At 50.7% G+C, this 24023-nt stretch overlaps 12 protein-coding genes across 12 annotated transcripts; 7 read left to right on the top strand and 5 right to left on the bottom strand.

The window, feature by feature from the left end:
• Positions 1-400: 400 nt before the first annotated feature.
• On the top strand, positions 401-2945 carry P170DRAFT_345307 (cysteine--tRNA ligase; the record flags this gene model as incomplete). Its single annotated transcript, XM_024843506.1, has 4 exons — positions 401-631; positions 694-1836; positions 1885-2656; positions 2710-2945. 4 exons carry the CDS (start codon positions 401-403, stop codon positions 2943-2945), a joined length of 2382 nt encoding a protein of 793 aa, XP_024709244.1.
• Positions 2946-3473: 528 nt separating this feature from the next.
• Positions 3474-4745, bottom strand: P170DRAFT_504812 (Isochorismatase hydrolase). Its single transcript, XM_024854234.1, has 4 exons — positions 4276-4745; positions 3912-4182; positions 3786-3853; positions 3474-3728 (listed from the first exon to the last, which is right to left on the bottom strand). The coding sequence occupies exons 1-4, from the start codon at positions 4515-4517 to the stop codon at positions 3584-3586; spliced, it is 726 nt and encodes a 241-aa protein (XP_024709243.1). The 5' UTR covers positions 4518-4745; the 3' UTR covers positions 3474-3583.
• A 340-nt stretch (positions 4746-5085) lies between these two features.
• Positions 5086-6238, bottom strand: P170DRAFT_431694 (uncharacterized protein). The gene is made up of 2 exons (XM_024848099.1): positions 6147-6238; positions 5086-6093 (listed from the first exon to the last, which is right to left on the bottom strand). Exon 2 carries the CDS (start codon positions 5892-5894, stop codon positions 5409-5411), a length of 486 nt encoding a protein of 161 aa, XP_024709242.1. The 5' UTR covers positions 5895-6093; positions 6147-6238; the 3' UTR covers positions 5086-5408.
• A 670-nt stretch (positions 6239-6908) lies between these two features.
• On the top strand, positions 6909-8040 carry P170DRAFT_372539 (carbon-nitrogen hydrolase family protein). Its single transcript, XM_024845206.1, has 3 exons — positions 6909-7099; positions 7162-7613; positions 7682-8040. Exons 1-3 carry the CDS (start codon positions 6921-6923, stop codon positions 8026-8028), a joined length of 978 nt encoding a protein of 325 aa, XP_024709241.1. The 5' UTR covers positions 6909-6920; the 3' UTR covers positions 8029-8040.
• A 283-nt stretch (positions 8041-8323) lies between these two features.
• On the bottom strand, positions 8324-9166 carry P170DRAFT_420728 (uncharacterized protein; the record flags this gene model as incomplete). Its single annotated transcript, XM_024847317.1, has 1 exon — positions 8324-9166. The coding sequence occupies one exon, from the start codon at positions 9164-9166 to the stop codon at positions 8324-8326; it is 843 nt and encodes a 280-aa protein (XP_024709240.1).
• Positions 9167-10411: 1245 nt separating this feature from the next.
• P170DRAFT_345793 (MFS transporter) lies at positions 10412-12080 on the top strand (the record flags this gene model as incomplete). Its single annotated transcript, XM_024843530.1, has 2 exons — positions 10412-10896; positions 10952-12080. 2 exons carry the CDS (start codon positions 10412-10414, stop codon positions 12078-12080), a joined length of 1614 nt encoding a protein of 537 aa, XP_024709239.1.
• A 184-nt stretch (positions 12081-12264) lies between these two features.
• On the bottom strand, positions 12265-13927 carry P170DRAFT_347423 (uncharacterized protein; the record flags this gene model as incomplete). Its single annotated transcript, XM_024843630.1, has 2 exons — positions 12265-12533; positions 12586-13927. The coding sequence occupies 2 exons, from the start codon at positions 13925-13927 to the stop codon at positions 12265-12267; spliced, it is 1611 nt and encodes a 536-aa protein (XP_024709238.1).
• A 1605-nt stretch (positions 13928-15532) lies between these two features.
• On the top strand, positions 15533-16681 carry P170DRAFT_372534 (zinc-dependent alcohol dehydrogenase family protein; the record flags this gene model as incomplete). Its single annotated transcript, XM_024845205.1, has 2 exons — positions 15533-15730; positions 15792-16681. Coding segments are annotated over exons 1-2 (1062 nt in total), but the record flags the coding sequence as incomplete, so codon positions are not given.
• Positions 16682-17409: 728 nt separating this feature from the next.
• Positions 17410-18492, top strand: P170DRAFT_420724 (NADH:flavin oxidoreductase/NADH oxidase; the record flags this gene model as incomplete). The annotated part of the gene is made up of 1 exon (XM_024847316.1): positions 17410-18492. One exon carries the CDS (start codon positions 17410-17412, stop codon positions 18490-18492), a length of 1083 nt encoding a protein of 360 aa, XP_024709236.1.
• A 427-nt stretch (positions 18493-18919) lies between these two features.
• Positions 18920-20590, top strand: P170DRAFT_372530 (uncharacterized protein; the record flags this gene model as incomplete). Its single annotated transcript, XM_024845204.1, has 2 exons — positions 18920-19256; positions 19317-20590. The coding sequence occupies 2 exons, from the start codon at positions 18920-18922 to the stop codon at positions 20483-20485; spliced, it is 1506 nt and encodes a 501-aa protein (XP_024709235.1). The 3' UTR covers positions 20486-20590.
• A 15-nt stretch (positions 20591-20605) lies between these two features.
• P170DRAFT_460232 (bZIP transcription factor) lies at positions 20606-21620 on the bottom strand (the record flags this gene model as incomplete). The annotated part of the gene is made up of 3 exons (XM_024851924.1): positions 21531-21620; positions 21182-21482; positions 20606-21127 (listed from the first exon to the last, which is right to left on the bottom strand). Exons 2-3 carry the CDS (start codon positions 21416-21418, stop codon positions 20606-20608), a joined length of 759 nt encoding a protein of 252 aa, XP_024709234.1. The 5' UTR covers positions 21419-21482; positions 21531-21620.
• Positions 21621-22696: 1076 nt separating this feature from the next.
• On the top strand, positions 22697-23768 carry P170DRAFT_372528 (aromatic alcohol reductase; the record flags this gene model as incomplete). Its single annotated transcript, XM_024845203.1, has 3 exons — positions 22697-22759; positions 22798-23222; positions 23285-23768. 3 exons carry the CDS (start codon positions 22697-22699, stop codon positions 23748-23750), a joined length of 954 nt encoding a protein of 317 aa, XP_024709233.1. The 3' UTR covers positions 23751-23768.
• Between the last annotated feature and the right edge of the window lie 255 nt (positions 23769-24023).

The raw sequence follows: 24023 nt of genomic DNA, 5'->3' as shown, positions 1-24023 counted from the left end.
CATCACCAATCACCATAGCGCCTGTAAAGGCTGGAACATCTCGATTTGGTTTTGGGTGACTTCAAAAGCACCATTGACGGGTACCGCAAGGTCCCGGACAATGCGGGAAACCTTCGTTTTGTGGGGAGACTTCATCCAAGACGAGAACTGGCGACGCATGATAGAAGCCACGGCACGGGATTATCAGATTTCCCGCCGCCGCCGTTCTGACTCATCGGTCTTCCTCTCTCTCTCTCTCTCCATCACACTTCATCCTGACCCCACCCCCTCCTCCCGAATGCGCCCTCTTGCGAACCTGAGGGTTTTTTCTCGGTCGCTGCAATCATCTCCACCTCGCTTTCGCTCTCCCATTCCGCGACCCTTTTCCTTTTCCCGTTCCTTTTCCTTTTCGCATTCGACCATGGCCTCGGTCCTGGTCCATAACTCCCTGAAGCCCGGCGGGCCGGTGCCTTTTGTGCCTCGCGAGGAGGGGAAGGTCTCCTGGTACGCCTGTGGCCCGACCGTGTACGATATCGGTCACTTGGGACACGCGCGCAATTATGTCTCCACCGATATCATTCGTCGCATCATGATGCACTACTTCGGATACAACGTCAACTTCGTCATGAACATCACCGACATTGACGACAAGGTGAGGTTGAATCGGATCAATAATTGAGTGATGTGGGGTCGCTAATTCTTTTCGGAGTACAGATCATCATCAAAGCGCGCAGAAAGCGACTGTTCGAGCTCGAGAAGAAGAAATCCTACTCCCCCCAAGAAAGCCACAACCTCGGTCTGCAAGCCCTGCGCGCCTACGCGACATCCAACCTCCCTCTGTTGCAACCCTCGAACGACCCCGTCGACGAGTCGAACTACGAATCTCGAAGAGATGCGGCATACAGCCAAGTCCTTAATGGCGGCACGTTAACCGGAGAGGGCAAGCCGGGGGATGCGGAGGCCAAACTGAAAATGCACATCAACAACATGGATGCGGCCGCGCGAGGACTCCGGGAGGGCAAGGGTTTTGAAGGCGCGGAGGAGATTCTCCTACCATACCTGGACTCTCTCTACAAAGAAACCATCGACATTAACGACCAAACCATCTTCACCGACCTCACGCAATCGATGGAAAAGGAATTCACGGCGGACATGGATGCGTTGAACGTGCTTCGACCCGATGCCTTGACCCGAGTCACCGAATATCTTCCTCAGATCGTCACTTTCGTCCAGCGCCTCGTACAAAAAGGCTACGCTTATGAGACGGATGGGTCCGTTTACTTCGACATTACGGCATTCGAGAAAGGCGGGAACACCTATGCCCGGTTGCGCCCGGAAAGCAAGAACGACAAAGCCCTGCAAGAGGAGGGAGAGGGCTCTTTGTCCAAGGCCTTGGGTGGAAAGCGCGGCGCCGGTGATTTTGCGCTGTGGAAGAAGTCGAAACCCGGTGAGCCCTACTGGCAGAGTCCGTGGAGCGACGGTCGACCGGGTTGGCATATCGAGTGCTCCGTCATGGCGTCGGATAAGCTTGGCGAGCAGATGGACATCCACTCGGGTGGTATTGATCTGGCCTTCCCTCACCACGATAACGAGCTGGCTCAAAGTGAGGCGTTCCACCGCTGCGGCACCTGCGAGCACACATGGGTCAAGTACTTCTTGCACATTGGACATTTGAGTGTGTCCGGTGCCAAGATGAGCAAGTCGCTCAAGAACTTCCAGTCGATTCGCGCCGCCCTGGAGACGACATATTCCCCTCGGAACATGCGTATCGTTTTCTTGCTGGGTCGCTGGAACGACGGTGTCGAGATCTCGCCTGATATGCGGAAGCACGCAGACGGCTGGGAGGCTACCCTCGATGTAAGTTCCCTCACATGATTCATTCTAGATTAGATGCTGATCGATTAGAACTTCTTCACGAACATCAAGGCCCGGTCCGCCGACGGAATCGAAGCTCTGTCCTTGTCGGAGAACACCGATAATGAACTGACGGCGAAACTGGACCAAGCCAAGAAGGATTTGGACGCAGCTTTCCGCAACTCTTTCGACACTCCCGCTGCCATGCAAATCATCTCGAGGATTGTCCGCGACGCCAACATTTATATAGGTGAGACCAATGATTTGCGCACGGTGCAGACGGTCGGTCGGTGGGTGACGAAGATTGTCGGCATTCTCGGTCTCGACGCCGGCGCCCAGCCGCCATACGAGGGTCTCGGCTGGTCAGCGGCTACCGCATCCAACGTGGATCCCCAGACAGCCGTCAAGCCTTTCGCCGCTGTATTCACCAACATCGTCGAAGAAGTCAAGGCGTTTGGCGTGTCTGAGCCCTCCGTCCAAGATCTCTTGAACCAATCCCCGGCAACCGAATTCGCCGAGTTGGAGAAGAACGGTGAACGGAACGCGGAAACCCTTGCCATGCCCTACGTTCGTGCAGTGTCTCGTCTCCGTGATGAACTGCGTCGTCTCATCACTGCCGGAACTCTTGAGCCGAAAACGAAGTCGGCCGTCATCGCTCTTGCCGACCGTATCCGCGACTTCGATCTTACCGACATTGGCGTACAACTGGATGACCAGAGCGACCGGCCCAGTTTGATCAAATTTGTTCCCGCTTCGAAGCTCATTGCGGCCCGTAACGAAAGAGCTGCCCTGCTCGCTGAGAAGGCCAACCAGAAGGAGAAGGGTATGTATTCCTCTCGTATGTTTTTGACGTCCACCTGCTAACCACTACCTCAGCCCGTATTGCCCGAGAGAAAGCCGAAGCGGAGAAATGGGAGAAGGCCAAACTTCCCGCGCAGGAATTGTTTAAAAACGACCCCAAGTACAAAGAGTGGGACGCCGATGGGCTCCCGACCAAACTGGCGGACGACAGCGAAGTCCCCAAGAGCCAGTCCAAGAAATTGAAGAAAGAATGGGACCGACAGAAGAAGCTAAACGACGAATACACTGCCAAGTTCGGGGCTACCGCTTAGGAATGCTCAACTCCCTGATGAGCTGTTACCTTAGTCTTTCATGACATGCGCTCGGTCCCGGTCGTATCCAGTCCCACCCAGCAGCCAGACGCAGTGGCTCGGAGTGATTCGATCTCACCAGCACACCCCTTTAGATCTCCGTCATCGCTGGCCTTCATGTTTGAATTCCTGATTCCCAAGATGACACCTCAGATCTTTCAAAAGCGCTGTCGAATTTATTGAGCGGTTTACCACATGGCATTCGGCTATGATCAGCATTGTTTAGAATTTTATCCGAACTTACGACTTTCCTCTGTCTGGGCGTTATGACTGGCTAGTCGAGCATAGTTTAGTGGTTCTTGTTGTTTGAGACTACGCCGATGTCGATAGATAGCTTTAGCGTCGTTCTATTAAGAGTATTAAGCATTATATTCCGATCACATTACGTCCTTTTGTATGGCCATTATCAATCATCCTTAATCTCTCACTATCGGATCCAATGATACATTATTATTACCTACTTGATTAAATATCCCAACACGCTTGTGTCTGACTGTCCACATGCGAATTATCTGCCTGATATAACCCGCTCCGATATTCTCATACTTCAGTCGGAAATAAACACTGGCCCATTCACCGATCTCTCAACTCATACAACCCTACCTCGAAGCCTTCAACCCCTCAAGTGCCTCCTCAAGGGTAATCACCTTGACCGGAATCTTCGGGAAGATGTCGTACAGAATCGAGTTTTGGATCTTATCCCCAGAAGGATCAGGCTCGATGGTATTATTTGAAATCACATACCTACTCATCCATCAGGCACATGCTCTCCAATGCCAAAGAGGGAGAAGGGTAACTCACACATTATAATCCAAATCAAACAACCGCAACGCCGTCGCCAGTATGACTCCCGAGGTCCGAATCCCAGACTATATCATGCTTGTCAGCACATCCCTCACTCAAAAGCTGAAAGGATATATCAATTACCAAAACAACCGTATCAACCCCCTGGCTGTTCAATATCTCCTCAATCGAGTTCCCCGCTCCAGCATAGTACCTCGTCTTCGGCACGACCACGTCCTCATCCTCTGTCTTGAAGGCCTTGTAAATTTGGCTCTTGGCGCTGGACTCGGTCAAATTCCCTAGTCCTTTCGCGACAGACGCGAATGGCGTGTCGGGACCGACTTCTGGGAGCTGCGATGTCGAGAAGTAGATGCGCGTGAAGATGTTCAGGGGTGGGGGGTTTTGATCGTGGACGCTGTGCCTCGCAATGGGTTAGCACATTATAAATAATGCATGTTTAAAGTAAGCTGAAAGAAGGGTAAGGGGGGTGATCGAAGGGTAAACCCACGCGTCGATCCACGTTGCTGTGTTTTCTATCCACTTCTTCCCCTCATCGGTGGTGTTCACGTTCGCGACGATCGCATCGATGAGGTCGAGATTTAGCACGGCGTAGTTGGACCCGAAGTTAGGAACTGACTTTGGTGCGATGGGGACTTGGTTGGAGAGATAGATTGGTTTGGTCCCTTGGTGGGTGCATTGGGCTAGAGGGAGGAGCGAGACGGCCCCAAGCATGAGAGGGGCGAACAGCATGTTGAGATGGAGAACGCTTCGTGAGAGAAGCAGGAGGCTGTTTCAGTTCAGCTCGGAGGAGAAAGGATAAAGTTGGCTCTTGAGTGGCCGCGAGCTGAGTATTTTGCAGCGCGCTTTATCCCTTGCGTCGAAATGCAGGCGGGGTTGGTATCTGACCAGTCGAGCTGAGTTTCCCTGTAAGGTTAATTCACTTCAACAGAAGCTGTTATAACACTTTGCGCAGAATTGGCCAGAGAGAGCACTATGAGGCATGACAATTGAAGGACGAAAGAAAAGACGAAGGGAAAGAGAGGTCACATCTCTGTAGTTACATGGAGACTACATGAATGACGTCATCATGAGCGAGGCGCGGAGGCCGAGGAGACTAACCGCTAGAGACTAGACGACTCCAGACTTTCGGATAATAATAAATCTGCTAAACGCTTGACAGTCATTATAAAGAATGTGGTTGTGTTCGGTTGGAGTGTTGAACGAGAAGAACCTCAGGCGACCTTCGACATTTTGACCCAATGCGGTTAGCGCCAGATGGCATCTATCAATATGGCAGCATATTTTCTTCCATCTGATAACAGCCTGGCATCACTGGCGTTAAACATTCGATGTATATAAGCTAACTCTATACTGTGGTCCATTGCCTTCATGGAATGGCTGGCATCCTAAGTTCCAACACTCTCGGCGCCGATCTGGAGAGGCATTCCTCAAAGACTAGAATGCGACAATAATGCCAAACATTCAGTGCCTGTCAGATGGGATATACAGTGTCGACCTCCTCGGATATCCCCTTCAACTGAGTATCATCTATAAGTTTCAGCATTCCACGGCAGACCTCATCTTCCGAATTATACGCCCCAGCATAAAACTTCCACCAATCGCGCGAAAACCAGCCACATATCACACCACACACCCCCTACTCGTAACCACACTCCTCACCCTCTTACTCTTATTAATCATCGCCAGATGCGTCGCCTCCGTATCGATCTCATTCACCGACCTCCCCAGCTCCACATACCCCTCATCATCCAGCGCATACAGCGCCTCCTTCAACCAAACCCGACACGTGACGTTCTCCTTAAACCGTCCCGAATACTGAATCGGGACGTCGCCTAATCGACCCGCCACAGCATCGTGCACGACTGGGTCCAACGTCCCCAGCTTCAAGGCTAGCAGGACGCGGCTGAAATATGACCCGTCGGATATCCCCTGGATCTCGTACTTCCAGGTCGTCGGGTCCGTCGTGTCCGGGTTGATGAGGTGGTACATGATCCCCGAAGAGGCGGACTTGGCGAGGTAGAGGGCCCAGTGGAAAAGGTAGCTGTCGCCGCGGTCGAGGAGGAGGATGTATAGGGCGTTGGGGTCGAGGGGGAAGGGGGTATTCATGTTGGACGGACAGACTAGGCTGGGTTCCATTGGGGTGGGGTCTCAACTCTGGAGATGTTGAGGCTATGGATGACTCTCCAGGAAAGAGTCTGGCCCTGTTGCGTTTAGATATATTGTGCTTGGGGCTGAATGAGGAACTTTATGAAGTTCCTGCTCCTTGAGCGCATGCAATCATGGGGATCTTGCGGAGATACGGTTCCTGGGATGTTGGTTAGCTGCATGTATTGCGTTGGTTGTTGGGATGGAGCACACCACGTTGATCACAGAAAGTCCATTCTGACGGCTAATAGTGACGCAAATATGACTGAGAAATATAGATGGGCTGAAGGATGTGTATACAGAGGTGACTCTTTGTCGAGAATTTATGCATGACTCGCGCTGAACGCGACAGTCATTGGCCATCCGAAAGCAGTTAGTCCCTGCAAGGCTTTGTGTCGCACGTGCCGCGATTTGTCAGAACTAAAGATAGAATGCAGTCAGCGCCCCTGCAAAATGCGATCAGTAGTGTCATTCTGATTGATTTCTCCTTAATGATGTCTCTTGGATCACTTGAACGAAACATGATTGATTGGAATTTGTTTTAAAAGAATGTCGTGTGAAATATGGGTTTCTCTTGACATGGCACAATGCACTTAACAATTCTGGAGAAGACCATCATAAACGACCTGTTGATGTGAAATTGCAGTCAATATCAGACCACTCTGAGGGGATATATTGTTTTTATTGTCTCTTGAAAATAAACGTCGACTCATTGCGTGCAAAGAGAAACACTGATCTGATTGCCGGGTAATCCTCACTGGTATGACATAATCCTGTAAAATTGGAGACAGTTGGAGACTCCAATTTCCTTATCGTGCCCTAGGTCTGCCTACGTGCCAAGCATCAATGGCAGTATGTCATAGAAACTAACAGCAAAGAGCAAAAGGAAAAGCCTTCAAAATCTTTGACATCGGTCACAGTTATAAATAGGTCCAATGTATCAACTCAAAGTCCCATCCCTTCAGCATCTCCATCCTCAAACGAAAGATGTCCGACATCCAGCCATCCACCGTTCGTGTCGCTGCCGTCCAGGCAGAAGGCTGCTACTTCGACCTTGAAGGCGCAGTCGAAAAGACCTGTCGTCTCATCACCGAAGCCGCCGAAAAGGGATGCGACATGATTGCTTTCCCAGAGGTCTGGATACCCATGTATCCAGGCTGGATCTGGTTTGTAGTCACATCACTTCCACGCCCTCATAAGATCACCAATGTGGCTAACAAGCAAATAGGCAACGCCCAATCGACTTCGAAATGGTCAGCGAATACATGAAACACAGTCTGAAGCGCGACTCGCCTGAAATGCGGACAATCCAGAACTGCGCCCTAACCAACAACATCGCCGTCAGTCTGGGATACTCGGAGAACCACAATAACTCGCTCTACCTCTCGCAGTCCTTCATTGGAAAAGACGGCGTGATCAAAATGCACAGACGAAAGATCAAGCCCACGCACGCGGAACGCACTATCTATGGCGACGGAAGCGGCTCATCCCTGCTGAATGTCGTTGACGAGCCGGGGCTCGGCAAAGTTGGCGCCTTGTCGTGCTGGGAACATTCTCAGCCGCTGCTGCGCTATCATACTTATTCGCAGGGTGAGCAGATCCACGTCGCTGCGTGGCCACCGATGAATTATTACTCGTCATTCCCGGAGGGGACGGCGTTGTGGTCGCAGTGTAGGGAGGGTGAGTTCTTCTTTTCTTTATTATTTTGTGAGAACGATGTCATGTCTGACGTTTTATACTTCCGATAGGTGCCCATAACCTATCCACCACTCACGCCATTGAAGGAAACTGCTTCGTTGTGCTCGCTTCCTCATTCTACACCCAGAAAGGCGTGGATAGAATGAAGCTTGGGGATGGGAAGCTCTACCACATTGGCGGTGGTGGCTGTGCTTGCATTATCGGGCCCGACGGACGCAAGATGACCCAGGATCTGGGCGAAGAGGAGGAAGGTCTGGTGATCGCCGACTTGGACTTCAGCGAGATCTTGAAGGTGAAGGCCATGTTGGATGTTCATGGACACTACAGCAGACCCGATCTGCTCTGGTTGGGTGTTGATTATCGTGAGAAAAAGCAGGTTCGCCCGGAGGTCAACTGAGGCTGACTTGGGGTAATGTTTAGGAGTCTGAGCTGAGGCTCTTGTTAGAAGGTTGAAAGGATTGCTTTTGTTCTGTAGAACCTCAGCTTTATGAATAAAAGCCAGGTGTGAGACGAATGTAATTTCCGAGACACAGTCATTACCACCGATGTGATATATTAAGATTCCCCGGTTTATTTTAAACTATTACAAAATATCGAGAGTCTTCTATCTCATTATAAGATTACCCACCTGTAAAATGTATCCGGCGCTGCACCGGCTCCCACTCCAGCCAAGGTCGTTCTATTCGATGGGCCTACATATCATTCTTCTGTTGGCTCGAGGTGTTCATCTCCGGATCAAGCTTTTTGACAATATCGTTCTGCCCTATCACCAACTTCACCACCAGGCGTACATCCTTTTTCTCTGCAAGCTTCATGACACAATCAACCTGACGCAGCAGCTTGGCCAGAAAGCCTGACCACAAATCTCCTTTTTTCAGCGGGGCATCAGGGGCAAAAGGATCCTTGGGAAGTCCAGCGAGCTTAGGAAGAGACCACTTGCTGAGTGTCGTACCGTCACCGTCCACAATCGGGATCTCTGATCCAGCCAGCAGGCAAGCCGTAGGTGCAGATCCATTATCCAAAACGTCTTTATCGTCGCCCACTCTCTGCTTGGGAATACCATCGAAGGAGATTTGGAAGAGCATATGGCGATCCCTTTGGTGGTTGGCTGCTTTGTGGAACTCAACCCTATTAGAAACCGAGACCTGCGCTTTAGATTGCACGCCGGAGGATGTATGCGCTCGAAGGACTTGTATAACACCCTCCAGAAAAGGCCTAGCATACCAGCAGACCGTTTCGTGGTCGAACCTGTCCTCGGGATATTGGCGGACAATCAATCGAGTGAAATAGTCGGTAATCTGATCGCCGAGTCCCTCGGTCAAGACATCACCGGATGTCTTTATCATTGCTTTCTTGTCTCCAGACCATGCCTTCCCTAACATATATCGAAACACACGGATGGAGGGAACTGCAATAGATCCGACAAATACCCCCATAATGAATACCAAAGGGAGAATGGTCAAGTTCGTACTTGTACGCACTAGATCCTGATCCATTTCAAAAAAGCAGATATGGTAACATGGAGCTCGGGTCATGATGGGTGGAATGGCCGATGAGCTTGTATATACCTGGGAAGGGGACCAGGCTAGGGGTTGAGGGGGGAAAGAGTGAAACTGTGTATTTAATATTTTGTTCGAGTCTTGTTTAAATCCTAGCTTGCATTATACTTTGTCAGCCGTCATGGGCAGCGTTGACGTTCTGTTTACGTTCTACTACGTTACCTGTTTCTTTCCTATAACCCCATTGGCAGAGGACCAGATCGCAAGCTTATCCAGATGGTGTTTGCGGCCAGTAATCTGGCAGAATCTAAAGTCGAAGTCTAGAAGAGTCTGTAAGAGAGAGCGCCACTTGAATTGCGTTTGTATGCCGTAGTAACTAGGTTTTTATCTTGTCATAATATGTGCTTTCTTGGTTGCCTTTATTGCACCCTTGGCTGTGGAAACAAGTCGGATAATATTTCCGTGGCCCCAAAATACGGCTTGGCATCCCGACACGGCACATACTTTGCTACGTCCATGCTTCCGTTTAAACCCTTTAGAAACACGGTTCGTGGACAGCTTGTAGGCTTAAGGGGGGGGAGGGAGGTTTATCACGGACAAATAGGAAACAAAAAAGGAGAGAAGGTTGGAAACACTGATTTCTTATCACTTTCCCTAGCTCCTAGACCGCCGCGAGTTTATACATTGAATACACGAGCTATAATAGTCGAAACTTCAGAAAGGAATATAATCCCTCGAGCATTTGACTCCATAGTGCATCATCTTTGAAAGGCACCCCGGGGTGGCATAAATGCTTAATTGTGATCTGCTTAGTCTTGTTCGTTCCTCGGGGTTGGTCCTAAAACCATTGACATACAGTATGGCCCTCGCATTTGCGCTTCCACTCCTGACATCATATGCAGATTTTTCCACTTGCATTTTCTACCCAAGGAAACCGTATGTTTGGTTTACTGATAACTGCGGCCGAGATATCCGACGACAAAGGGTCGATCATGGCAAATATTCAACAAGTTGGAGACCCCAACTTTCCCGATCAAGCCCGCCACGCAACCTCCAAATTTCACCCTGGAAGGGTAGATTGATCAGCATCCCTGATAGAAATCGACGAAAAAGTCTATTCGATAAATTCTGTGTTCCCCATGTCTGATAAAATTGATTCACATGAAAAATGGCGGGTTATAAATCCGCCTTCGGAGTTTTGTGCGCCAAAATATAAAGGCATAATCCCCATATCTAAAATGACGAAACAGTCCTCCAAATTGTTTCCAAACATCATCTACAATGTTCGAAACCACCGAAGCAATTATAGATCCAACAGCCAGCCACAGCCGACAGCCAGAAAAGCCGTTCGAAAATGCTCACGATCAGCCAATTTCATACCGAAATCTCACTTTCGAAACAGAGGCCCCTTTCCCGTCAGAAACAGGAGACGTGGAGTCCTCTAATTCAACCCGGCTCATATCTCCCTACGACTGGTCCCCGGGGTACAAGATGTTCATCACTGGGGTATCATGCATCTCGACATTATTCGCGTCCTATGCAGCAAGCTGCTACAGCCCCGGTGTCCAACAAATGACGAGGGAGTGGCATGTCAGCGAAGTGCCTGTTCTCGTTGGCATCACTACCTTCACCAGCGGCTTCGCCGTGGGACCGATGTTCCTGGCGCCTTTTTCGGAAATATACGGTAGAAAGCCGGTCTTTGTGGCGACGGCAATACTGTTTGCAATCTGCCAGCTATGTTGTTCGGTTACCAGGTCGTTCCCAGGGTACGTCGCTGACAGCTCCCCTTAGTTTGTTTCTGGATGTGGCTAAGTTGTTCAGAATGTTAGTGGCGAGGTTTTTCGCAGGGGTAGGCGGATCGACATTCTCGACTATGGTGGGTGGAATTGTCGCGGACATTTATCACGCGCAGGATCGAAACACGCCCATGGCACTTTTCTCATGGGCGGCGCTCTTCGGAACCGGACTAGGCCCACTGGTCAGTGGCTTCATCGGACAGTATACAACGTGGCGCTGGATATTTTACGTGCAGATCATCATCGCCGGTTTGATTTGTGGCGCGGTTATATTCTTCTTCCGAGAGACACGCGGCTCTGTCGTGTTGCGCAAGAAAGCCAACTTGTTAAACAAACGATACGAGGAACTCGAATCTAGGGGACAGTACGGGATATTGGTACCCGAGAATGAGGCCAGCCCTTGTGAGAAGCCACCGATCGTACTGCGCGTGAGGTGGAAAATAGCCGCGGACGAAGAACGAGCCGGTCTTCTGACAATGCTTCAGACATCGCTTTTCCGTCCATTCAAAATGCTGCTGACAGAACCAGTGGTCTTTTTCTTCTCCCTATGGGCCGCCTTCAGCTGGTCAGTCCTATACATCAATCTCTCCGTTATACCGCTGGTATTCCAATCAACATACGATTTCTCGTTGTCTGAGGCAGACGCAATATTCACGGCCTCGTGTGTGGGTACCATCCTCGCTCTCTTCCTATCCATCGGCCAAGAACACCTAGCGTGTCGCTGGAAGGGATGGAATTCCGTTCCGGAGCATAGGCTCTACTTCAGCTGCATCGAAAGCCTGCTGCTTCCCATTGGACTCTTTCTATTTGGATGGACAGCACATTACAGTGTCCACTGGATTGTACCTGCTATAGGAGTTGGAGTCTCCACGATGGGGATTTTCGCCATCTACCTAGCGGTATTCAATTACCTGGCAGATACCTACCATCGCTATGCGAGCTCGGCTCTGGCGGCACAAAGCTTCTGCAGAAACATGATGGGTGGCGTATTTCCGTTGGTTTCGAAACAACTGTTCAATAACTTAAGTTTCGGACCAGCAGCGAGTCTGTTGGGTGGAATAGGTGCGGCGTTGACTTTAGTACCGTGGGTCTTGGTATGGTATGGGCCACAGATCCGACGCAAAAGCAAACTAGCGAGGGAGGCCTTTTCCTGATGACTTTCAGGTGATTGGATAAAAATCTCTAAATCATCGTCAAGTAAACCAGGCTTTTGTCGTCCAATTGGGGGCATGCAGTCATGTCATCTGGTGCAGTGTAAGAATATGCAGATACCAATTTGATTTCAAATCTCACAAATTTGTACTAATGCGTGTCTCCGTAATGCCGGTTACCAATCAACTACCCTGTCAGATGGGCAGTATGAATAAGCTCGGCATACCGATCGAGACTCTGCCCGATGAACCCAACAACAGGCCATGGGCTATTGCAGGATTTGAACATCTGCGCCCACACTTTGACTACAGCGTAGCTGAGGAGCCGAGCTGTTTGTGATAAATAGGAGAGATTGGGATCATTGATCTCATGTCCTAGATGAATCATTTCATCTTGAGAAAGAAGTGCTTCACGCACAACCCTCATAACCCATCTAATGACACGGTTCTCCAATGCTGCAGAATTGTCAGCCTTTAACTCGAACATTAAACGGATAAGATTGCATACGGGAAAGAGGCTGCGTTTGCTGCGACTCGGCAATTACTCCCAGCCATTTGCTTAGGAATGCAGCACATTCCAGATCGCAGAGAGCATGATGAATGCTCCAAGAAAAAGACCTGCAGCGGGACAGATACGAGATTCCCAGCTGGACGGGTATATTCAAGGAGTGTACTGAGTGAAGAAGCGCATATATGAGATGATCACCTCTCTGGGGAACTGGGGCCTCTTGGAGGGTCGCGGCCACAGTATTTGTGTCACAACTCGGAAGGTCCCGCCACTGACCCAGGTTACAGTGAAGGCGAATGTGAGCTGCTCCCAAGAGAGCCGTAGAGGTGAAAGGCAGAGATGCATAAGAGTTTTGCAGGTCCAGCATTGACTCCGGGGAAGTGCGCCACGTATGGCGCCAGCGGTTCAGCGCGTGTTCTAGCTGCTCCACGTCTCGGGCCGGAAGACTTTGTCTGTGGCTGTCGTGGGAAAGCTGCTGGGACAGGTATATCCGCTGGAGTAAAGCGTGAACTAGAATGTAGTTCCCCATCGGAGACACTCCTGGAACAGGGGGCAGGTTACTGGCATTTGCAAGATGTGAGCTATGAGCTTCTTTGAACATGACCGGGGAAGGAAAGCGTGATCTGGATGCTAGCCACTTGGCCTGGTTTGGAGCTACCCATTCTTCACATGACGAAGGTAGATAGAGATTCAGTTCATGGCTCAGCAAGGGGGGAGGCGTGTTGAATGCCAGACTCTGTAGATTCAAAAGACACCAGCCAAAGAGCTTGGTCCGGCGGTCCATTTCGCAGCGAGCCCACTGAGCCCAGTCATCACCATGATGCCCCTGGTCCTCCGATAGTCCGATCTGTCGAAGCGACCGTGCAATGAGACTCTGGTACTCGAAGCATTCTTGTGTTAGCCCTAGATCAGCTTGCCAGGAGCAATGTGTGGCCAGAAGAAGCAAAGCCCGAGTGCGATCCATATAGTCTGCATTGGTCGACCGGGTGTTGGATTCGTTTTGAACGGAATAATTCGCCTTAGCTGGTGGGAAGAGATCGCCCCTGCGCAGCCGTTCCAAGACGATCGACCGGCCCGCTTGGTATAATGCTCTCGCAGTTTTGGTCTCGTAACGATACTGAGCACCAATCGCCATTATGGCCAGAATTAACTCTGGAGATCGAGGATAGGACAGAATCCTCAGAGTTGGGATGTGAATAAATGGGTGGTGATTGCTAAACCCGTCGACATAGCCACTCATATATCGCGCTATGGATAGCCTGGTTGGTAGTAAAAACTGCGGAATTACATGTTGGAAAGGGGAAATTGACTCGTTTAATTGAGAAAGTTGGGGTTCACGCATGAGCCAAGGGCAGCTGAAGGGTTTCAGCTCCTGGAAATCATCTGCCCGAGTGGTTAATAATAGCCATGCGCTTTTGGTTACACAACCTACCATCTCCGGACTGGTCATCTGGCACCCTTGATGAGAAGTCTGCGCTGTCTGGAGTGACTTGTTGAGCGATGATGCTTTCAGTGTGCGCGGTATGAAGGTCGGATAAAGGGTCTGTTAGCATGGCATCCCAGTCCACAGTGTCCGCAGAATTCATAAACTTCGTGAATTCGAATATGGGATCATCATATCCACCTAGAAGGCTATCTAGATATGTGAGCCCGAAGGGGTCCGTAAGCTCGGGCTCCCCAACAGCGCCCAAGGAATCAGGTACAGTTTGTTGGAGAATGCCAACATCTTCAGCCTCCTGCAGAATACCCGAGGCTGGGAGTACATCAGCTGTCATGCCAAGAATATCTCCACCTGGTGTAGGAGATGTACTAGGACCTGACAAAAAGCGGCTTAGGGTCTGATGGCTTGATCTTTGCAATGGAAGATTAATGACTTACCTGATTCCTCATTTCTCTTGGTAGATGACCCATGGGTTAATCGTTCATGCCGAGTCAACAGATCCTTCCGAGTAAAAGAGCGACCGCAATGACAGACGTACGGCTTTTCCTTTGTGTCTGCGCAGGTTCAGCTTTGAGACTTTCGAGTTTCAAGGATTCACCGGCAACCCACGTGTACGAGCGTGTCGCTGCAGATGCTCGTGGCGATGAAACACTCGAGAGCACACCTTGCAGGTCAACGCATCCTGGCGTTCATCATATGTACTAAGGAGACTTGAATCTGATCTCCTGGCCATCTTAATGATGCATGGAGAACTGGACGATGCATGTGCAGGGGGTAGAGCAACCCATTACCACATCGCGGGTCCAGAAATGGCAGGGACCCTGGTGGACGCGTCGACCGTGTTTGACAGGCGGGACACCAAGTTCAGAAAGCAACAGAATGGACCAGGACTTCGTATTCCGATCGACTGGACGAGCGAGAACGCGATGAGGATCGATCGGGCGGAAGATCGAAAGTTGCGGAAGACTCGCCGCTGCATAATTCCATAGATGACTAATGCGCGTATTTATGTCACCTATTTATCCACGCTAGCCTGTTCTGGAAGGGTACCCCATCGTCCGATCTGCTACGGCCTTTGTGTATACTTCCCTGAGAACATATCGTCTTCTTGTTTCCTATAGGTGAATATGGTGGTTCAAGTTTGTGTTTGATCCTATTCGTGTCTTTCCAGTTTCTGCCAGCCAGGTATTTTGACTCATCAACTGTTCTCTCCAAGTTGTAACAATTATATATCTTACCACGATTACGTCATGTCACATCATAGTAGTGATCAAGGTTACACCAACAACTGAACTAAAATCTACTTTTGAACTAAGATTAAACATCAACTTCCACATTATCTAGCCTCTAGACCAAAACGCCGGAATGAAATAATGGAATCCGAAAATGGTGACCTCATTGACCATTCATTTCCGAATTCCGAGGGCCGGAGAATTGGAGACTCCAACTTTCATGGTTATAAAACATCATCGACCTCCTGAATAGTGAACACTAACCAGCGAAAACCCAGTAAACACCCAAACCAATCAAAAATGGCCACTTCACTACCAACAACAACCCCCGGATGGGAGCTCCACGGCTCCGGCTCCGGCTCCGGCGCAAACGCACTGATCTGGAACGAGAACCAGCAACTCCCACCTCTCGGACCGAACGACGTGCTCGTCAAACTGCACGCATGGGCAATCAACTACCCCGATCTCGCAGGTAGATAGAACATATCCATCCCATACCCGCCCTGCTCTACGCACACGCTAACAAACCTCAGTGGCCAACGGGACATTCCCATGGCGAGAGTCCGCCGACTCGGTGGTAATCCCCGGATCCGACGGCGCAGGCGAGATCATCGCCCGAGGCACGAACGCCTCGAAATTCAACGTCTCCGACAAAGTCATCGTGCTGTTCTACCCTCATTTCCCCGAGGGTAACGCACCCACGCTGCACCAGATGCGCGATGTACCCGGCACAAACACCCACGGCACGTTCCGGCAGTACGCAGTCTTCAACGAGACCGGGCTGATCGCCATGCCGTCGACCCTGAGTTATGTCGAGGCAGCCACTCTTCCGTGCTCGGCCCTAACGGCATGGAACGCGCTGCATGGTCTGACGCCGCTGAAGCGCGACGACTTTGTCCTGACGCAGGGAACGGGCGGCGTGTCGCTGTTTGCGGTTCTGTTTGCGCTGGCGGCGGGGGCGACGGTGATCGCGACGACTTCGTCGAGTGAGAAAGCGGAAAAATTGAAGAGCATGGGCGTGCAGCATGTGTTGAACTACCGCGAGGATCCGAACTGGGGCGAGACGGCGAGGAAGCTGACTCGCGGTGAGCTGGGATGCCACCGGGTCATTGAAGTTGGTGGGCCCCAGACCATCAAGCAGTCGTTTGAATGCGTGGCACGAGGTGGTGAGATTGATGTGATTGGGTTCTTGACGGGTCAGGGACATGCGGAGGATGGCCCTACGTACTTGGAGCCTCTTATGCAGGCGTGTATGGTGCGAGGGATTGAGGTGGGCAATCATATCCAGTTCCGAGAGATGAATCGGGCAATAGAAGATGGGAACATCAAGCCGGTGGTGGATCATCGGATATTCGGTCTGAAGGAACTGAAGGAGGCGTATGAATATGTTTGGGGACAGCGCCAGTTTGGCAAGGTTGCAATCTCTGATGGTATCTAGAGGACAGCTGATGTTTTTAGACTTAGCTAGCATAGTCTAGATTTCTAGTCACAGAGCTCTTTCGAAATGCATTTCTCAGCTCCTGAACGATCAACATGATAATGAATGAAATGGGTCATCTAATATTCTATTTTTGTCTTGGGGGGAGAGTTTCTATTGAAATTAAAGGTGTTGAAGGGGTAAGTAAATATATGATGATGGCTACGTTGCAACTCAAACACCTTAAAAGCTTACAATATTTGAACCTGATTGATGAGATTGCCTTATCTTAGTTCTGTTTTCGGTCAATTCCCTCTTTTTTTTGTTTTTTTCAAGTCGTTTTACCGGCGTCGTGAACACATTGGAGACCCAGACATTGATTTGTAATCCTTACTTTTGGAAAGTTGGAGTCTCCAATCTCCATTTCAGGAACCTCTCCGAACCGACGGGATCCTGATGAGACTTCTACAGCTAAAACGGCTAAATCTAGATTCTGAACAGTAAAGAACAGTAAAATTTCTCTCTCTCTTTCTCTCTCTCTATTTCTTTCTTTCATTTTTCCTTCGGCTTTTGCAGAGGATAAATGCGAAATAGACGGTTGACGAACTCGATAAGCTATAAATACTAGTTTTCTTCGCCAAACCATACAATATCCCCGGACCTCATCCAAATCAAGTCAACGAACGCCACGCTGAAGTCGAAACCCCGGAAAACTTCCTGAGAGTTCGCCTAAAATGCCAGTACAAGACCTTTTCAAACCACTCAGATTCAAACGAGGCCCAGAACTCAAAAACCGCATTCTCCTCGCACCGCTCACAAACTGGCAAAGCAACCCCGACGGAACGAGCACTGAGCACGAGGAGAAATGGCTCAGGCGATGCGCAGCCGGAGGGTTCTCCATGGTCATGACATGCGCCACACACATTCACCCATTCGGACAAGCGTTTCCAGGACAGATGGGCATTTTCAGCGATAAGCATTTGGACGGGCTGCGGAGGATCGCGGACACAATCCGGGACAACGGGGGCGTCTCATCAGTGCAACTACATCATGGCGGTGCGCGCGTCAGCCCGGAATATGGAGGGCAAGTTGTGGGCCCGAGTCCCATCCCCGGGACTGGTGTGCGCGGTCTTTCACTGAGGGAGGTCGAAGAGCTTCGGGATGATTTCATTCTAGCTGCGAAACGTGCCGAGCGGGCCGGCTTCGATGGAGTCGAGGTCCATGCCGCGTTTGGTTGGATACCGATGCAGTTTCTGTCTCCTGTATTCAACCGTCGCACAGATCGGTATGGTGGTTCTTTGGATAATCGGGCACGATTCCTCTTCGAGGTGATAGACGGTATCCGCGAGGCTTGCCGGCCAGACTTTCAAATCGGGCTGCGTATCTCCATGGAGCGATATGGCGTAGCTCTAAGTGAAATGCAGCTCGTAGCTGCGAGAGCCATTCAGGAAGAGACAATTGACTACCTGGATTTGGCTCTCTGGGACTACAGAAAGTTGGCCCAAGAAAGTCCGTTCACGGGACGTACTTTTCTTAGCGTTTTCACAGAACTGCCACGAAATTCGGTCCGGATAGGGGCGTCAGGCCACATCATGACTGTCACCCAGGCCGCCGAAGCACTGGAAGCCGGCTGCGACTTTGTTATGCTTGGAAAAGCGGCTATTGTGGACCCGGACTTTCCGCGACGTGTCGAAAAAGATGCCAACTACCGCCTGCCAAATTTGCCTGTGACCGAGTCCTATCTTCGGCAATCCGGACTTAGTGATAAATTCATCGACTATATGAGGACATGGCCAGGTTTCGTGGCCAGTCTTTGACGGGAGAGAAATCCGTCAAGGGGATTACATCCCCTTGGAGGGATCGGGGTGGTATCCACGTGTGCATTAAACGGTGAAGAGCCGACGCAACGTTAACATATCCACTAGAAACAACCAGTATCGAATAGACTCAGTGAAGCGATAGAGAACAATACAGCCTGTATTTCGACCAGTTTCCGTGCCACTGAGAGGCGCATTATTCATCCCGCATTACTCAGCGTGGCGCCAAAGAAAAAAGAAACACGAAAAAGCCGAGGTGGACAGATTGATAAGCGGGAATCCTGAGATTTGCCGTCATAGCTGTCAGTGACGCGCCCACTGGAGTTAAGAGACGGATGTCAGCGATCGGAGGTGTCCATATAAACAAGATCTGGCCATTCGGACCTTCTGCAGAGAGTGTTGAGTAGCAGACTGGCAGTCGTCAACCATGTTCATCCCCTACACTGGCCCCTCCTCGAATAAAGATGCTAGCACGCGTCGGGCCGTCAATGCGTTCATTGCCGCAGATGCCGGGGCAAAGCGACGACTGCGCAAGGGAGAGTCCACGGTAAAGAAGGCGACGGGGACTCTGCAGTGGGTTCAAGTGCCTGGTTCTCGCGACCCACTGGAATCGTCGGACGAGACCCGTAAGGATCGTCGTCGATCGCGCACTGACAGCTCACGCCGACCGCTGTCCGTCAGGAAGCCGCTAGGGGGCGGGAGATTCTACCCCATCGAAGGCATAGGCTCCAAGGGCCCTCTCACATTGCATGCTCTCAGTCACTGTAGGTATCACCTCTCATACTGAACTTCAAGCTTCAAGCTGAATGGCATGTGCTGTCTAGATTTCGATATCCTCCTTCCTCACGACGCGAACGCTCTCGGGCTGGGTGAGGCTGCAAGGGGCTCCTACACTTCTGGACTCCTCTCCTGGGCATCTCAACATGACGTGATCCTCCACGGTCTGTCGGCCTTCACACTGTGTAGTGTAGAGAGTCAGGATAGCACAGGGGCAACCAGTCGTGCAATTCTGTATCATCGCAACAGATTGCTTGGAGACCTGCATGAGAGGCTCTCGCGTCGGCAAGTGGATGATGTTTTAATCCAGGCAATATGTCTTCTCATTCCCGTGGACGACTATCTGGGATATGTTGAATACGGGCCGGTGCACTTGAAAGGCCTCCGGGATGTTGTTCAGATTCGTGGTGGGTTCGATGAGGTAGGGAGCTCGGACGCAAATGCCTTTGGAAAGAATCTGCGAATGAGCATGCTCGTGGTCACAAGTATGGTGGAGTTTCACTTGCAAACAAACATCTCGGACGAATCTCTGGAAACTCTGATGCAGTCGGAAATCACTCTTCAACATCCACGCGAAATGCTGGCAAGGATTTCGAATCTGCCCAGTGGCTTTCGGAAATTGTTCCTCTCCGGATATGTATCCGATGAGATTTTTGGCATTGTTGAGAGTTATGCTCTTTGGCGCTCAAAGGTCCAGGACATGGACACCACATCAAGAGAAACCTGGCGATACTCAAGTTCTTGCTCTCTAAACAACCTTGAGAAGTGTATTGTGGTGGCATTGGCATGTTTGGCAGATGATATCAGCGCCATGGGTACCCATCCCGCGGCACTTATCTTTCGAAAGCCAAAGCAGCGTGCGCAGGTTCTAGCAACGGTCTCTGAGTTATGGAAGCAACCGGCATTAATTGACTGTATGATTTGGATGTGTACTGTCATTTCGACGCCACGGAACAAACTGCTGTTCTGTCAGGATGCGCAAAGGCAGCTTTTGAAGAAGTCGATACAGTATCGGTCCCCATCGCACAACTGGGGTCAGGTCCAGGCTGTATTGGAGCTCTTCATGTATGACAGTGCGCGTGAATCAAACTGGAAAGAAGCCTGGAGCTGGGCACTTAACGACCTCGGCAGTGTTGGAAAAGAGACGCTTGTTTGTATACCACGTCTAGCCAAGCAACCATCTAACAGGTTCGAAGCTTGTCCAGCCTCAGCTTAAGCCAACCAACTGCATTAAAATGTCATGAAAAATACTGTGTTCATAGTGAAACTTTCGTTTCTGGATTGTGGCGTTCTTTCTTTCATGGGGCACCACTAGCTAGCGTGATTGAATCAATCATCAAGCCCATGTTAAGTTTGAGCCGTGGAGCGAAATATCAGTTTGTAAACCAGGTTGGAGATTAGGGTTTATGCCCAGGTCATTGCCACCCATGAAGCTGTTGAGATAAATCTGGTCATGACCATTCGACCAAAAGACAGAATTGGTGTACTCATCACTGGGAACGGGAGAAGCCATATTTCGTAGTTCATTTTGACTGAACAGTGCGTCATCCCAGCTAAGATCTAGCAAATTGTCCCCGTCCATCATCTGCGCGGAGTCCATATTTGGCATATTATTTGCCTGTGGAGCGGGCTCGCTGAGAGATAGCAGCTGAAGTAGGTCGTTTTGCAGAGGCTGCAACAATGACGGACAGGCTGGCAGAATCCCCGTGTCAAAAGCGGTGCTTAGGTTGAGACACAGCCTGCGAATATCCGACATTTTCGTCTCCAGCTCTGCGACTCGCGTTTCAAGAAATAACATCTTTTCCTCCTTGCGAGACCGATGGGCTCTCTGTGCCAAACGAATCTGCCGCTTTCGTTTCTATCGCCGCACACGTTAGATAAATCCGCATTTGACCTCTGCTCTGGGACGTACGTCATTAGCCATCTCCTCACTCTCATGTATCCGAGGGCGACCTCGTCTGCGACCTTTTGGTTCAGACTTTGGAGTATCCGCCCCGGTCGGTGTGTCTAAGCCAACTGGGCTGTCTGCGGATGGCGTATTCATCAAGCGGTAGTGATCTCTTGCCACCTCCGGTGGAAGGACTCCATGAAACATCATTGAGTCCGTCACATGGGCTTGGTCATACTCTTCATCTCTCGTAACTGCCATGTTGCTGGGGATAGGATATTAGGCGTGAAGTTCAATCGTGGGTATAATAGATGATAGATTCAATCTGTGATGATTAATTTTCTTGTGTATCATAAGAGTCGAAAAGACTTGCTTCGTCCACTCCCCGGCAAGCTGGCTTTATAGGTCTCGGCCAGGATGAATTACTCGGAGACTCCGATCGAATTCCCTTCCACAGCTGGAGAATCAGCCGCAAAACCGCCTCCTTTCCCCTTCAAACCACACCGCCATAAGCAACATATTGAGCGAGCCATACGGAAGTCGGACAACACCTACTCCTTTCAGCTTAACTCATCTCTCGGAGGCGGATTCTCGGGGTGCCGGGTGTTGTCCAATATATTTTGCCAGAAGGTCACGGATGGAGCCGGTTCTAGAGCCCGGCTGGTGGGCTGTTTGGGATAGAACCAGACCTCGTATTCCGTCAGTTGCGCAAAGAAAGAACGGAGTGAAGACGAAATGGACCGTCGCCGCTGCATGGTTAGATGCCTCATCCGCCAGGCACCCGGCCCCTTCCCGATTGGGAACTGCGACTGCCCAATACGGCTTAGTCTGTCTCCGCCCACACCGGAGGACGCTAGACCTCTTTGGGCCGGTGTTTGTTTGGTTTGCCTCGCCCGTCTTTTCGAAGATCGCGGACTCGGACTTTCGTCTCTGGCATCATCACTGTCCGGTGTCTGCTTTCTTTGATATTCAACGAGAGCTGCACCTTATCCAGGATGCCGATCAAAAACATGATTCATGACCCGCTAATCATCCACAAAACACCAAGACCGTCATGCATCATATCAACGCGGCTATCTCCGCCGGACCTCAAACCGCACTAAGCACTACGCAGTAGAACAACCGACAGGCGGATTGTGGCGCCAGGCTTAGTCGATTCTGGTGCCTTCTGCAAAATAAGATCGGGGGCATAATCACGGCCCAAAATATGATTACTGATCGTCCCGACATTTTGAGATTAGGTTGCAGGCTTATTTCCAATCACGCTTACTGTTTCCCCTACTGCCGAGTTATCAAGAGATCGCACCATCAGGCATATTTGCAATGCGGCGCTATTGGCGAGTCTTCGACACTGAGCCGGACAATACGTCGGGATTTGAATCAGACGCCGCTTGAGATGGCACGTTGAGATTCCCCGGGGAAGGGTATAAAGTGTCGCTGGAGGAGCTGGTCATGGACTGTTTTGGACATCAATCTAATTCTTCACAAGTTCATTGCAACTGCTTTCATTCACAAAAAGCTCCAACCAATTGATAAAACATGTCTTCAGACGGATACAAGAACATCATCCTCATCGGAGTACGTCCCAACCCCTCTCCCCTGGTCTTCCTTCATCCAACCCCAAATCTAACCCACAACAGGGCAGTGGCTCTCTCGGCAGCGTCCTTTTGAAGTCCCTCCTCTCTGAGCCCAAGTTCAACGTAACCGTGCTCACGCGCGCCTCATCCAAAGCGCGCTCCACCATCCCCTCCACCGCCAAGATCATCACCGTCCCTGATACTTACCCACAAGAGGACCTTGTCCAAGCCTTCGCCGGCCAAGACGCCGTCGTGAACGCGATCACCAGCTTCTCCGTCGCCGAGCAGCTCCGCTTCATCGACGCCGCCATCACGGCGGGCGTCAAACGCTACGTCCCCTCCGAGTACGGACTGGACAACAACACCCCCAAAGCGCAGGACCTGGCCCCCGTGTTCAAAGAAAAGGGCCTGGTGCAGGAGTATCTGCGCGGGAAAGAGGCAAGCGGGTTAACTTGGACGGCGATTGCGTGCGGGATGTGGATTGGATGGTACGTCTTTTCTTTTCATTCTCGACCCAACTCCCAAGCTGCAAATCTAACTGTAATTTCAGGTCCCTTCGCAATAACTTCCTCGGCTTCGACTACCCCAACCGCACCGTGACATTCACCAATGACGGAACCGGCTATTTCTCAACCACTACATTGAACAACACTGCGTTGGCCCTGAATCGCATTCTACTGAACCCCGGCCCCACGGCCAACCAGATTGTCTTCACCAGCGACTTCGCGACCAGCCAGATAGAGCTCGTGGAGACGATCGAGCGTCTCACGGGCGAGAAGTGGCAGCGAAAGTCCATCGATACGACCGAGGTCATTCCGGCGCTGAAGTCGGCCTGGGAAAATGGTGACGCCTACGCGGGCTATGGATTAATTAATGTCGGGTTCACTGAGGGGTCGTATAGTGGTTATTTTGAGCCTACGCGCCAGATCCGGAACAGGGAGCTTGGTCTTCCGGAGAAGAGCCTTGCGGAGGTGGTGAAGGAGGCTTTGGGAGAGGTGGGACATTCGGGATTCTAGACTCGCGGGTTTAAATGCTGGAATGAGAATGCTATTATTTCATTTTATATAAAAACTCATATCGACGATAAAAGGAACTAATGGTCCGGACCAATATCATCACTCTCTATTTTCAACCATTCCAAATCCGTCCAATCTTTGGAATAGTCCGCTGTCGCGACGGACGCGGAGACTCCCTTCGGCGACGTTTCAGACACAACCAGATCCTCAGTCTTCGAAGATGCCTTGCCACTGGATCTAGAGTCTTCACTCGTATTGTCGTCCTCGGTATCT

The sequence above is a fragment of the Aspergillus steynii genome (assembly GCF_002849105.1).
Source record: "Aspergillus steynii IBT 23096 chromosome Unknown P170scaffold_1, whole genome shotgun sequence".
NCBI classification, from domain to species: Eukaryota; Fungi; Ascomycota; class Eurotiomycetes; order Eurotiales; family Aspergillaceae; genus Aspergillus; species Aspergillus steynii.
Note: the sequence above shows the minus strand (reverse complement) of the source record. Positions and strands in the feature narration are given on the sequence as shown.

Coding starts and splice junctions, on each gene's coding strand:
- P170DRAFT_504812 (XM_024854234.1), bottom strand. CDS start 4,517: ATGCTGTTCGCCCCTCTCATGCTTGGGGCCGTCTCGCTCCTCCCTCTA. Junction 4,183..4,275: donor ACAGCAACGTGGATCGACGC/GTGGGTTTACCC, acceptor TGCGAGGCACAG/CGTCCACGATCAAAACCCCC. Junction 3,854..3,911: donor GGGTTGATACGGTTGTTTTG/GTAATTGATATA, acceptor AGCATGATATAG/TCTGGGATTCGGACCTCGGG.
- P170DRAFT_431694 (XM_024848099.1), bottom strand. CDS start 5,894: ATGAATACCCCCTTCCCCCTCGACCCCAACGCCCTATACATCCTCCTC.
- P170DRAFT_372539 (XM_024845206.1), top strand. CDS start 6,921: ATGTCCGACATCCAGCCATCCACCGTTCGTGTCGCTGCCGTCCAGGCA. Junction 7,100..7,161: donor ATGTATCCAGGCTGGATCTG/GTTTGTAGTCAC, acceptor ACAAGCAAATAG/GCAACGCCCAATCGACTTCG. Junction 7,614..7,681: donor GTGGTCGCAGTGTAGGGAGG/GTGAGTTCTTCT, acceptor TACTTCCGATAG/GTGCCCATAACCTATCCACC.